Consider the following 14,007-nt stretch of genomic DNA (forward strand, 5'->3'; position numbering starts at 1 on the left):
TTACTAATTATATCCATATATACCTAACTGTTCAAATTGTTTTCTCTATTATCTAACCAACATCATCTGCTAGGAGACTTGGTTACATACAAGTTCTATAAGAACATATTTGTTTAGCTTTTGAAGAAGATAGGGTTGGCCTCAAACTGCCCTTAGAAAGGAATAAACATGGCCGGATGCAGTAGTTCACACCTGTAATCCCAGCATTTTGGGAGGCTGAGGCGGGCAGATCATGAGGTCAAGAGATGGAGACCATCCTGGCCAACATGGTGAAACCCCATCTCTACCAAAAACACAAAAATTAGCCAAGCATGGTGACACACGCCTGTAGTCCCAGCTACTCAGGAGGCTGAGGCAGAAGAATCACTTGAACCCGAGACAGAGGTTGCAGTGAGCCAACATAGAGGCACTGCGCTCTATCCAGCCTAGCGACAGAGCAAGACCCCGTCTCAAAAAAAAAAAAAAAAAAAAAAAAGTAAGGAATGAAGATGAAAGAAATATAAACATAGAAAACAAAGGTTAAACCATGCCCTACAAAGGCAGGTCCTAAACCTTTCCTCAGGATTACATCCACTCTCCTCATGATATCTCAAGCCTGGTTTTTTGAGAGTCCCTTTTTAAGACATAACCGATCTCCCTGCCATTTTTTCAAAGGAAGGAATTTATTGTATTCCCTAACACAAGATTAAAAGTAGCTTAAGTCTTGGCTGGGCACAGTGGCTCACTCCTGTAATCCCAACACTTGGGAGGCCAAGGCAGGCAGATAGATAATTTGAAGTCAGGAGTTCGAGACCAGCTTGGCCAAAATGGTCAAACCTCGCCTCTACTAAAAATACAAAAATTAGCCAGATGTGGTGGTGGGAGCCTGTAATTCCAGTTACTGGGAGGCTGAGACATGAGAATCACTTGAGACTGGGAAGTACAGGTTGCAGGGAGTCAAGACGACACCACTGCACTCTAGCCTGGGTGACCAAGCAAAACTCTGTCTCAAGAAAAAAAAAAAATTAAAAAAATAAGACTTGACAGAGTGGCTCACGCCTGTAAACCTAGCACTTTGGGACGCTGAGATGGGTTTATCATTTGAGGTCAGTTTGAGACCAGCCCGGCCAACAGGGTAAAACCCCGTCTCTACTAAAAATACAAAAAAAAAAAAAAAAGTTGGGCATGGGGGTGAGTGCCTGTAATCCCAGCTACCCAGGAGGCTGAGGCAAGAGAATCGCTTGAACCCAGGAGGCAGAGGCTGCAGTGAGCCAAGACCGCCCAAACTGGGCAACAGAGCAAGACTCCACCTCAAAAAAAAAAAAAAAAGTTTGTCTGATTATCTAGAGGTAGACGGGAAAAACATCAACATACCACACTGCCCCGAGAAGCATGTTTTGCAACGTTCAGGCTAACCAAGTACTGCCTTCAGAGACACTAAGAAAATCTAGAATTCACCGTTTATTAAAATAAACCTGGTTCCCTCAACTAATTCAACAGGTATATACCAACTCCTAAACTCAGCTTATTTGGGTATCAAAAACCTTTCAATTGTCCCAAATGGAGATTCCCACTTCCCAATCCCCACGCTTTCGGGAAGCTAAAAGCTACGTTTTTCTAGTGCTTCTAATTCTGCCGTCTTCCAAATCCCTGGAAGGCTAGAGGCAAAAATCTTTATGTCAACAGTGAGTGTGGTGTGGGGGTCTTGGAATCAGACTTCCTGCATTTTAATACCAATCCATCCCCGTTCTTTGAATAATTCCTGAATTCCCACCAGTAAAATGGTATTAGATTCAGTCAACACAGATACGGCACTTAAAACAGTGCCTATTACCATCAGAAGCTACATAGATGTTATTCACCGTTTCCCAGTATTTATGTAGTCTAGCCCCCACAGAACTAATATATCTAAGTGTCTTGAGATTCCTGTATCGATACAGCTCCTTTTCTACACATGTAAGGCAGGGCTTGAAAGCTCAAATATAGAAGTCTAAGATTAATGTGGATATAGGACCTTAGGCATTTTACACTATTGTTTTCCTTTAAGCATGTACTATCCCATACATATCTCAAGACAATAAGTACCATGTCAAAGTCCCTTAAGCATTCATGTTACCTGACCACCAAATCTGCATCACAACTGGACACAGCAGTTCACACCTATAATCCCAACACTTTGGGAGGCCAAGTTAGAAGAATCACTTCAGTCCAGTTCAAGACCAGCAAGAGCAACATAGCAAGACCCTGTCTCTAGAAAAATATTAGCCACACGCAGTGGTGCACACCTGTAGCCCTTACTCAAGATACAAGAGCAGGACGATTGCCTGAGCCCAGGAGGTCAAGGATGTAGTGACCAGTGATCACACCCCCACCTTTCTGCCTAGACAACAGAACAAGCTCCTGCCTCAAAAAAACAAAAACAAGGCTGGGCACAGTGGATCATGTCTGTAATTCCAGCACTTTGAGAGGCCAGGCAGGTGGATCACCTGAGGTAAGTAGTTCAAAACCAGCCTGGCCAACAGGGTGAAACCCCCGTCTCTACTAAAAACACCAAATTAGCTGGGCATTGTGGCACATGTCTGTCATCTCTGCTACCTGGGAGCCTGAAGCAGAAGAATCACTTGAACCTTGGAGGCAGAGGTTGCAGTGAGCTGAGATCGCGCCATTGCACTCCAGCCTGGGTAGCAAGAGCAAAATTCCATCTCAAAAACAAAAAAACCTGTCATAACCTTTAAGGTAGTCAAGAAACACTGTTTTCCACACTATCCTCCTCTTAAGTAACCTGATGCCAATAAAGTCAGGAGATAAAAGGAAAAACATGGGGGGTTTGGGGGGGCCACGGACACAAAGAAAACTCAATTGTGATTTTAGCATTCGCTTACATCTTTATCTTTTTAATAGCCTGAGAGACATCAAAAACACTATTTTTAAAAAGAGACCATAACGACTCCAGGATTCTGGATGTGGTCAGTGTTTTAAATGTACTGTACGATGATAAGGATGAGAAGTAAACAGCATAGGACTTCTTCAGACAAACCAACAAAAGGAGTTTTATAGTATTTTATTATCAATAACAAACAGCTGCTTTAATGTGTCTGTCCCGCAGCTGTTAAGAGTGAAGGACACCCTTGACCCTAACAAGGAAAACAAATTAAGCCTTTATGTACAAGCAAATTTAGAGCTCTTTTATGTGTCCAAAGCTATTAATTAGTTTAATTGAGGCATTAAACTAATTCTGAATTAACATATTTTAATAACCAGGAACTAAAATGTTCAAATTTTTTCTAGTACAAAAAAATTAAATTTGCTTTAGTTATAAAAGAGCTCTGTCAATATACACAAACTATATACTTCAGACATTCACAAAAATGTGAGCAGAAGGCTTATCAAAAGACATTTAATACAATTAGTTTTCAACAACCCCTTGGTGGTCCACATCTACAAAGATATCCAGCCCAACCCAACCCCCCTTCCAAATCCCACCCCCACAGAAAAGCACATACTTACCAGAATTTTTAGCAAGTATGGTTTGGGAATTTTTGTGGTTTTTGTTTTTTAAAAAAAGGCCCCCAGGGCAAGTTATTTACAGTTTAATTGCCACTGTCAACTGATCTGGACCTTGATCGGGACCGGGACCTCTGACGATCCACAGATGCTGGAGACTTAGATCTACTTGAAGAACCACGTTTCTGGCTCTTCTCAGGCACGGGAGACCTACTAACAGAACGGGACTTGCTCCGGCTCCGGCTCCTGCTCCTGCTTCTTGACCGGCTGTAAGATTTGCGACTACGGGAACGGGATCGGCTACGAGACCTAGAGGAACTTCTGGTCCGGGATCGAGACCTGCTTCTTGACCTACTATGAAAAATGAGAAGAAATCAGCCTAGGTAAGACTCTACAACAAACCCATTAAATACAACTTTTGACTTAAAAATTAGAAATACCTGTGCCTTTTGCTGCCTTCAATTAATTTTATTTTTCTCCCATTTATTTCCTTTCCAGAAAGTTTTTCAATAGCATTCTTTAAGTCACCATAAGAGGCAAACTCAACCACCCTAAAATGGAAAAAAGCCACTTTTAAAGTATACATATCTTGTAGTCGCACATATTGCACATAGCAGTCTAGGTTAACTCGTTTCTATGTTCATTTTTGCTATTGTTACTGAGTCTCATTTCTGGATAACACAGTATTAAAAGAGCAAAGTTTTGGCACTGTTATACTTCGAGCCAATTAATTGTTGGGGAGGGTTCCCTATGCATTGTGGGATGCTTAGCGGGATGCCTAGCCCCTAGCGACTAGATGCCAACAGCATCCTACCTCAACCAGTTGTGACAACCAAACATGTCTCCAGACACTGCCAAAGGTGTAGGGGGGAGGGGAGGCGGCAAAATTGTCCCTGGAGAAATCTCTACGTTATAACATATTCAAATTTTAAGTCCTCAACACTAAGTTCACAGTAAAATTTTCAGGGTATTTTTAAAGACTTTCACAATTTCCAGTACATACCCTTCATTTAATTTAGGTCGGTGTGCATCCGCAAACGTTACTTCCCCAGCTTGTCTCATGAAATCTTTGAGATCCTTAACACAAGATAATTGTGTTAAGCAAAGAAGAGGAAAGGGGACACACAAACAATCACATGATATAAAAAAAACAAGACTACTGAAAGAGAAGATGTTAGATAAAGTACAAACATGGCATTTACCACACTTGTATTCTATCAGAATTCAAAAATTATCTATGTCAGGGCACGGAATAAGGAAATAGCATATTGCTTTTAAGCAAAATGCTAAAGGAAATTCAGATTTTAACATTAAGGTAGTATTAGTCTATGCTGAGCTCAGTACAAAAGAAAAAAAAACAAACAAAAAAAAACAAAAAAGGAAACAGTACATATTTTTAAAGTAAAGACTAAAGTAGAGAAGTTGTATTTAAAAAAAAAAAAAAAGAACATTTACAAGACACCAGTTATTTTGTGCCCCATATGTCATTAAAAAAGTTTACTTTACCTTTATTATTATTTCCCTAGGCTAGTCAAGCAGCAAACCATTAATCGGTCGGAGAAACCTTCATGACATATGCCCGACTGGCTCTTCGCCACCCACTTGAAGGACACTACCCAATCGATGGAAGCCTTTAATCGCACAGCCCTCCCTATTAGCAGACTATTGGCGGATGCAGACATGTTCTACTCGAGCAGTTACCAAGGACCACTTTACTGCGATCAGGATTCCAACGACCACCTAATTTCGTATCTTTCAACTCTTTTCGACCGGACCTCTTATTCGGAAGCGTTACAGGAAGACAGGTCTCAACTTAGGGATCAGATCACGTTATCAACGCTCTGGGATCGCTGCAACCTGGCACTTCAAGGAAGTGCACCGATAACGTCTAGACCGGCAAACACAGATCTAGAGGTGGCCAACTGATCACTGTAGGAGCTGACTGGCAAAGTCAACCAGGCCCAACCAAGAGTGACCAAGACAACGATTAGGATAACCCACAGGCACTCCTCGTCATAAGGCCAACGACACAGACAGGCTGGCAAATAAAGGGTTTAATATTTGGTTAAAAATTGATTTTAAAAAACAAGAAAAATATCCTCAAAACATTTACATTTGATCACTAATATTAAAGTTCAAAATATCCCCCAAATTACATTTAATTAAATGTTTAAAATTACAATTCCATTAAATCCATTAATTTAAAACTACTTTTAATAAAATAAAACATTAGCTACCCATTAACTTTTTTTAAAAACCACATTAAAATAACTCAGAACTGTATTTCAACAAACCTGCCAGCTGACTCTTGAGGATAAATTCTCAACTATAAGCCGATTTTCTGTTCTTACAGGTGGAGCATTTCTGAGGAAGAAAATTCGTATTCACAATGGAAGAAATGCAATGACAGCACTTGTGTTCAACTGTGGGCAAGTTCAAGCCATCAGATATGACAAGCCATCTTAATGACTTCCGTCAACAAATTCTGTGTTCTACGACTCATATAGATTCATCAAGAACAATGGGCTAACGTAGGAATAGAAAAACATTATATGGCAGGACCCCGAATCATCACTGCTAATGTCTCCTGAACCTTAAATGCTACCCCTACAATAATAGTTCAACGCAGCCGTCCCACCTTCACATACCGTCTATCATTTCGAGGTCTGCGACTACTAAAACGGTCAGAGTATCGTCCTCTACCTCTTCCACCTCGTGACCGAGCCCTAGCATGTTCAATAGTAACCCTACAAAACAGGAAGAAGAGTCTCCGTTACACACTTAAGTTATATAGATCTACTTAGAAAAATATGCCAGCAGACCCAGTCGGCTCTATGTCCCAAGGCTAACTAGTTATACAGGAGTCTCACCTTTCACTACAGAGTTCTTTTCCATCAAGCTCATACACAGCATCATCTGCATCCCTTGGATCCTCAAATTCCTAAAATGTAAGTATAAACATGGGCTTTAGAAGAGTATTCTACAACATAATAAGCATTGAAATCAGGCGACAGAATAGGAAAAGAAGTATCTTAACAACATTGCCACATAGTCAAACCTAATCAAGAAGCCACTAGGAGTGGCTTCCAGTGAGCCGGCAAGTTAAAGTTGTTTTCAGCCTCAATAAAACTCACACACAAGCCTGGGGAACATTTTCTGAACGCAAATATTCTACCTGGACTCAAGATCGAAAACAACTGCTTATCAAACCTCTACCTACTTAGATAATTCACCCAGTTCTAAATACTTACCACAAAACCAAAGCCTCTTTTCAGATCAATATCTCTTATCCGTCCATATCCCTTGAAGAATCTTTCCACGTCCTTCTCCCTGGCCGCTGGATTTAGTCTCCCGATGAATACTCGACAGCCACTCATGATGTCCGGCTAGTACTTCCTATTAGAAAGTAATTCAATCGAGATAACAGCAATGACTGTCACAGAGAAACGCCTGATCAAAGAATCAAAAACAAACAGCATAAAATGTTTACCCAGTGATGTTATGAACGGGATTTCCAAGAGTGCCTCTAATGAAGCCAAGTTAACTTACAGACAAAATTAAAAACCAGCTCCCTCCCAACACGGTCGGTTACTGGGCCCAGACCGCAGCAACCGCAACGCCCACTGCCACCTCTCCAACTGCGCAGCCGCACACTCTCCAGGGCTCTCCGGCCCCCTCCCATCTGCCGCAGTTAGGAAAGGCCGAGAAGTGCGGGCGGAGCCGCCCTCGCCCTCCGCAAAGCCAGCCCAATGGCGGCCTCGCGGGCGCGTCACAGCGTGTGGAAGCCGGATTCTCGCGACGCCACGACCGCGCCTGCGCCAACAGGGGCGGGCGCTCTGCGGCCACAAAATGGCGGCGGTGAAATCAGCAGCAGCAGAGTCGCGCGTGCCAAATTCCCTTTTCCCTCTGCCTCCCAACTCCACTGTTCTTGGGGTCACTGCGGCCGCCCTCCAAAAGGCCCAGCCGCATCGCCAGCAAAGTCAGGGAGATCCCGGCCCACTACTCTACGGGTCCGGGAGATGAAGACGTTATGACCGGCAGGGAGGGGCGCACAACCGCTGTGTAAAAACGACCCTAACAGTGACCGCCCTTCCACCTCAGTACCCCCCAAACAGTATGCCAAAAGGGAGACGTGCCCCAGCGCCCACCTCGAATCAACTGCGCTCATTAGACGCCGTCCTCCGCAAAAAGAGCAGCCCCAGCCGCTCACGAATTGAGCGGCCATGAAGAAGCCTCGATCCGAGAAGGCTTGCCCTCAAAGTGAGCCACTCACCTACCGGACGGGGTCTTTAGCGGCTGAGACCCAGACAGGTCCGTAGTCTGCGACGGAGTCGTCGGCCTCCACGCAGACCAGGACTTAACTCGTCTACGCCTCTCCACAACTGACGCACTTAGCAGCTCTGGCGCTCCACAAAATGGAGGCCGCGTCTCTGCGTCACTTCCGGGGACGCCCCTGGGCCTTGGGTCCACCCTGTTGGACCCAGGGAAGACGGAAGTTTTGGGAGGGCCGGAAATTTCGGGGAACGTGGGCCTCCTTACCTTGACACTGCGAGTGACCGACCCTCCGCCCGCGGTGGGTGGGGCCGGGGGCGGGAACTCGCTTGGGCACTGCGGGCAGGTGCCGGAGTCTGGAGGGACATAGGTTGAAGTTGTTCGCCCCTTCTAAGTCCTTGGCGTTCGGTTCATCATCATCTCTCCCAGAAGAGTCTCCTGAGACAAGTATCAACCCTTCTTGTATCTAAAGTTTTTCTTAGACACCTACAAGATTACTAATTAGAAGAAACTTAGCTTTGCAGAAATACCTGGCCTTTCCTTATCTCTCGCCTTCAAAGCAGAGAGCTCCTAGATGTTCGAGTTCTTTTTTCAGCCATGCCACAGCTGTATGGTTTTGTTGTAGTGAGAAGACTAAGGAACTGAAGTATTTTTTTAAATGAAAGGGTTTTGACTGATGAAATGTTGAAAATGGTACTGCAACTAGAAGGCCGTCTTGAATTGAGGCTGGAATACAGATTTCTGCATTTCCATCACTCTGGGAGAGTGGCTGGAAGAGGTTTCAAGCTGCTGGGGTTTTTTGGTTTTTTTTTTTTTTGTTTTTTGTTTTTTTTTTTTTTTTGAGACGGAGTCTTGCTCAGTCACCCAGGCTGGAGTGCAGTGGCGCGATCTCGGCTCACTGCAAGCTCCGACTCCGGGTTCACACCATTCTCCTACCTCAGCCTCCCTAGTAGCTGGAACTACGCCGGCTAATTTTTTTGTATTTTTAGTAGAGATGGGGTTTCACCGTGTTAGCCAGGATGCTCTGGATCTCCTGACCTCGTGATCCGCCCGTCTCGGCCTCCCAAAGTGCTGGGATTACAAGCGTGAGCCACCGCGCCCGGCCTCAAGCTGCTTTTAAGTCGAAATGGTATTTGGTTAATCCTCCCCGTTCAGATTTTTGTAATGTAACACATGAAAGTTTGCAATTCTTTAGAAACAGAGAATGCCGTGCTTTCAAAGTGGATGTGAAACACAGTCCTCCATATTAACTCCCGCGAGGTCCCGATAAGGTTGGTAGACCTAGAAACTTAGGCGTAAAGAGATTGGTTAACTTTGCTTCAATGCTTTTATGTAGAACCCAGTGCACCCCATTTTTGAGAAGTGCCTGGAATGTGGAGTTGCATGCTTGCAACTAGAGTTAAACAGAAAAAGTAGTTCAGGAAGAAGGAGACAACTGATACTTAACTCTGACCTCAGGGGCCCTTAGGCACTCAGAACTGAAACTTGAATAGTTTGTATCGGATAAGCTTGTCCGTTCATAGTTATATGTGCAAATAAAAAGAGTCTCAGTGGGTACATGACAAAATTGTAAAGTTAGTTACCTATGATGTGGGAGTTAAGGATGGGTTTATAACACAATATGTATTCAATGTATTTGTTCAATCAAAAGAAAAAAATGTTATCTAGTTGTTGGCCTGATGAACATTGGCATTTTATAATGCACAAATTGTCCCAAACCAATTTGTGTTTAATTACATTTGTTTGGTTTCTGCATAATAAACAAGTCTTCCGATTACTTTCTACATTTTATGTTTACTATGAAAGCAACTCTTTTTATTTCACTCACTACCACTTTTTTTGTTTTGTTTTTAAGGCTAGTAAAGTAAAGCAGTGGGACTGGAGAAGGAACTAACAACTACACTTTATTTTGGCTGCAATAAGAAAAAGTAATCTGGAAAAGGTTTTCTGGGGGTGAAAAGTAAAAAAGATGGTGCTGTACACCATGGAAGAAGTTGCTACCTTCAGCTCATGTTGATTTTCTTCAGGACCAATTATTTAATGAACACTTTTCTCTGATTTATTTATTATTTAAAAGTTTATGAGCTTCACAAAAGTAATTTTTCCTTAGTAGTGCCTAGAGACAATATTTTAAAACTTGTCTTCTGCAATGTTGGCTTTTGCCATGACAACCATCTAATCTCAAGTCTCCCTATTTGTATTAGTCCATTCCCACACTGCTATTAAAAAACTATCTGAAGGCCGGGCGCGGTGGCTCAAGCCTGTAATCCCAGCACTTTGGGAGGCCGAGGCGGGTGGATCACGAGGTCAGGAGATCGAGACCATCCTGGCTAACACGGTGAAACCCCGTCTCTACTAAAAACTACAAAAAACTAGCCGGGCGAGGTGGCAGCGCCTGTAGTCCCAGCTACTTGGGAGGCTGAGGCAGGAGAATGGCATGAACCCGGGAGGTGGAGCTTGCAATGAGCTGAGATCCGGCCACAGCACTCCAGCCTGGGTGACAGAGTGAGACTCCGTCTCAAAAAAAAAAAAAAAAAACTATCTGAAACTGGGTAATTTATGAAGAAAGGAGGTTTAATTGACTCACAGTTCCATAGGCTATACAGGAAGCATCACTGGGAGGCCTGAGGAAACTTAACAATCATGGCAGAAGGCAAATGGGAAGCAAGCACCCTCTTCATGCAGGTGATGGCAGGAGAGAGAGAGAAAGCAAGGGATTGGAGAGGGCCTCACACTTTTTTTTTTTTGAGACCAAGTCTTGCTCTTGTCCAGGTCGGAGTGCATGGCGTGATCTTGGCTCACTGCAAGCTGCACCTCCCGGGTTCACATCATTCTCCTGCCTCAGCCTCCCGAGTAGCTGGGACCACAGGCGCCCACCACCAAGCCTGGCTAATTTTTTGTATTTTTAGTAGAGACAGGGTTTCACCGTGTTAGCCAAGATGGTCTCGATCTCCTGACCTCGTGATCCACCCACCTTGACCTCCCAAAGTGCTGGGATTACAGGCGTGGGCCACTGCACCCAGCCGTGCCTCACACTTTTAAAAACCATCAGATCTTGTGAGAACTCACTATCACAAGAACCGAATGGGGGAAATCTGCCCCATGAGCCAATCCCCTCCCACCAAGCTCCTCCCCGAACACTGGGTATTACAACTCAACATGAGATTTGGGTGGGGAGACAGAGCCAAACCATATCACTATTGGACTGTTTCTTACCAATTTCTCTAATAAATACAAAGTCATCTTCCATGATCAGAATTAACTCTTCCTCCTATGTGATCTTACAATATTCTGGATTTTTTTGTTTTTTGTTTTTTGTTTTTTGAGACAGAGTCTCGCTCTGTCACCCAGGCTAGAGTGTAGTCGCACGATCTCTGCTCACTGCAAGCTCCGCCTCCCAGGTTCTCGCCATTCTCCTGCCTCAGCCTCCCCAGCAGCTGGGACTATAGGCGCCCGCCACACCCAGCTAATTTTTGTGTTTTTAGTAGAGATGGGGTTTCACCATGTTAGCCAGGATGGTCTCAATCTCCTAACCTTGTGATCCGCCTGCCTCAGCCTCCCAAAGTGCTGGGATTACAGACGTGAGCCACCACACCCAGCCTACAATACTCTGTTTATACCCCTGTAATACAGTCATCACTGATTCATGTATGTTATTCGTGTTTTCTAGAAATGCATAGCACCAAAAAGACTCAATATTTATAGACCTGGATTTGCATGAGCATTTTTTTCAGGTCATCCTATTCCTATATTAATGTTTCAACAAAATGGCTTGGCATCCTTTTCCTTAGACATCCAAATTAGAAGCAATTTTTTTTTTTTTTTTTTTTTTTTGACGGAGTCTCTCTCTGTCGCCCAGGCTGGAGTGCAGTGGTGTGATCTTGGCTCTCTGCAACCTCCACCTCCCGTCTCAGCCCCCCGAGTAGCTGGGACTACAGGCACACGCCACCATGCCTGGCTAATTTTTTGTATGTTAGTGGAGACAGGATTTCACCATGTTGTCCAGGCTGCTCCCTTGATCTCCTGACCTCATGATCCACCCGCCTCAGCCTCCCGAAGTGCTAGGATTACAGGCGTGAGCCACCGGGCCCAGCCTAGAAGCAAATCTTTAAAGGAAAAAAGATGCAAAGAAATCACAGATTGAAATAAACAAAATTTACTGGCATCTCTCTTGGAGACTTTCAGTGTAGCTGTGGTATGTTTCATTCATTGCCATCCTGATTTCATCTAATTCGGAAATGAGCAAATTATGGCCTAAGGGCCTAATCCAGCCTCTCATCTGTTTTTATATAGCAAATGAGTAATTTTACATTTTTAAATGGTTGTGGGGGAACAGAAGAAGAAGAATATCTGAGCACATGAAAATTATATGAAATTTAAAGGTCAGTATCCATAAATAAATAAATTTTTGGAACATAGCCACTCCTGTTCATTTACTTATTGCCTATATCTGTTGTGCTACAAAGGTAGGGCTGAGTAGCTATGGTAGAGGCCATATGGCCTGAAAGCCTAAAATATTTACTGTCTGGTCCTTTACAGAAAACATTTGCTGATGGGGTGGGGGAGATAAGAGATTGATTAATAGGTACAAACATACAGTTAGATAGGAGGAGTAAGATCTAATGTTCAATCACAGAGTAGGGTGACTATATAGTTAACAACAATGTATTTTAGATTTTAGAACAGCTAGAAGAGAGGACTTAAAATGTTCCCAACACATAGAAGTGATAAATACACAAAGTAATGAATATCCTAAATACTCTGATTTGATCATTACACATCCTATGCACGTAATAAAATATTTCATATGCCCCCTATGTATAGATAATATGTTTCAACAGAAAAATTTTTAATTATTTTTAAAAATCATTTTCTGACCCTTGAAATGATTCTTAGATTTTCAACTGCTCTATGAATGCTCCACCCAACCCCCTTTGTCAGATAATAAAACTGTAAACAAAGAAAAACTGAAAACAAACATGATTTGATCTTTATTTTTAAAGTTTGATGAAAAAGAAGTATACATATATGCTTACTATAGGAAAATGTTCAACAGGAAAATATTGAAAGAGGAAAACACAATCCTGTCTCACCAACTCAACCTCTGATTGTAGTTTGCTGTATTTCCCTCTTGTGGGTTTTTTTTTTTTTTTCTGTTTAATGTTTTTCAGTACAAAAGTAGTACCTCATCTTTTTTTTTTTTTTTTAAGACGGAGTCTCGCTCTGTCACCCAGCTGGAGTGCAGTGGCATGATCTTGGCTCACTGCAACCTCCACATCCCCGGTTCAAGCAATTCTCCTGCCTCAGTCTCCCCAGTAGCTGGGACTACAGGCGCCCACTACCACGCCCCGCTAATTTTTTGTATTTTTCAGTAGAGACGGGGTTTTACCGTATTGGCCAAGCTGGTCTCGAACTCCTGACCTCGTGATCCACCCACCTCGGCCTCCCAAAGGGCTGCGATTATAGGCGTGAGCTATGGTGCCCGGTCGAAAATACTGAAAGAGGAAAACACAACCCTGTCTCAGCAACTCAACTTCTGATTGTAGTTTGCTGTATTTCCTTCTTGTGGGTCTTTTTTTTTTTTTTACTGTTTAATGTTTTTCAATACAAAAGTAGTGCCTCATCATTTTATAAAACACAGATATGAGATTTTTAAAAGTCATCCCTATTCCCAGCCCTTAAGGGAAAACTACTTAGCATTATTGAACTTTCCCTTTCGTGTTTTTCTATAAGAACAATTGTATTTTCAAAATATGAATCATCATCATATATACTTGGTTTTATGAGGGCTTCCTAATTCCTAAAACTTAATCATGTGCATTTTCCATGTTTCTTTGTCTTAATAGTTTATGATCATGAGTGTATATTCAAATTTTTACCATTATTTTCACTTAACATTACACAACTACATGCTTGGGGAAAATATTCATTCTGACCAACTTTCTGTTTTTCGAAAATGTCCTAAATATCACCAGATGCTTAAAAATTGCTATCCAAAAAAATTCCAACACGAAGAAAAAGTGTTACTTCCTTGCCTCCACCTTATAATTCTAAAGATTTTTCAAAAGAATAACTATACTTAAGTAATTTCTCTTAGAAATATATGGGGTTTTTTAATGTCCAGTTTTTTTACTCAGGTTCACCTTTATATACCTATCTGACTTCCTTAGGTTGTTACATTCTGATTTTTGCTGTTGTTTAACTTAGTGTACAATATTTAAAATACCTATGAACTTACTAATTTGAGTGCCT

General features: G+C 42.6%; 1 protein-coding gene across 6 annotated transcripts; it reads right to left on the reverse strand.

Moving 5' to 3' along the window:
• Window positions 1-3,026: 3,026 nt before the first annotated feature.
• On the reverse strand, window positions 3,027-7,922 carry SRSF5 (serine and arginine rich splicing factor 5). Of its 6 annotated transcripts, none has more exons than XM_010359746.2 (8): window positions 7,761-7,922; window positions 6,735-6,879; window positions 6,354-6,424; window positions 6,132-6,230; window positions 5,778-5,847; window positions 4,487-4,560; window positions 3,924-4,034; window positions 3,027-3,834 (listed from the first exon to the last, which is right to left on the reverse strand). In XM_010359746.2, exons 2-8 carry the CDS (start codon window positions 6,858-6,860, stop codon window positions 3,570-3,572), a joined length of 816 nt encoding a protein of 271 aa, XP_010358048.1. In that variant the 5' UTR covers window positions 6,861-6,879; window positions 7,761-7,922; the 3' UTR covers window positions 3,027-3,569. The 6 variants fall into 6 exon arrangements, with proteins under 6 accessions (XP_010358048.1, XP_010358044.1, XP_010358045.1 ...); XM_010359742.2 differs by having other exon boundaries at window positions 3,027-3,837; XM_010359743.2 differs by having other exon boundaries at window positions 7,757-7,921.
• Between the last annotated feature and the right edge of the window lie 6,085 nt (window positions 7,923-14,007).

The sequence above is a fragment of the Rhinopithecus roxellana genome, chromosome 5 (genome assembly GCF_007565055.1).
Source record: "Rhinopithecus roxellana isolate Shanxi Qingling chromosome 5, ASM756505v1, whole genome shotgun sequence".
Taxonomy (NCBI): domain Eukaryota; kingdom Metazoa; phylum Chordata; class Mammalia; order Primates; family Cercopithecidae; genus Rhinopithecus; species Rhinopithecus roxellana.

Bases quoted from the DNA above. Each gene is read 5' to 3' on its own strand.
- SRSF5 (XM_010359742.2), bottom strand. From the start codon at position 6,860: ATGAGTGGCTGTCGAGTATTCATCGGGAGACTAAATCCAGCGGCCAGG. The intron at 6,425-6,734 runs GTAAGTATTTAG...CTTACATTTTAG, and splicing joins AAAGAGGCTTTGGTTTTGTG to GAATTTGAGGATCCAAGGGA. The intron at 4,561-5,777 runs GTTTGTTGAAAT...TCTTGTGTTAAG, and splicing joins CCTCAAGAGTCAGCTGGCAG to GATCTCAAAGATTTCATGAG.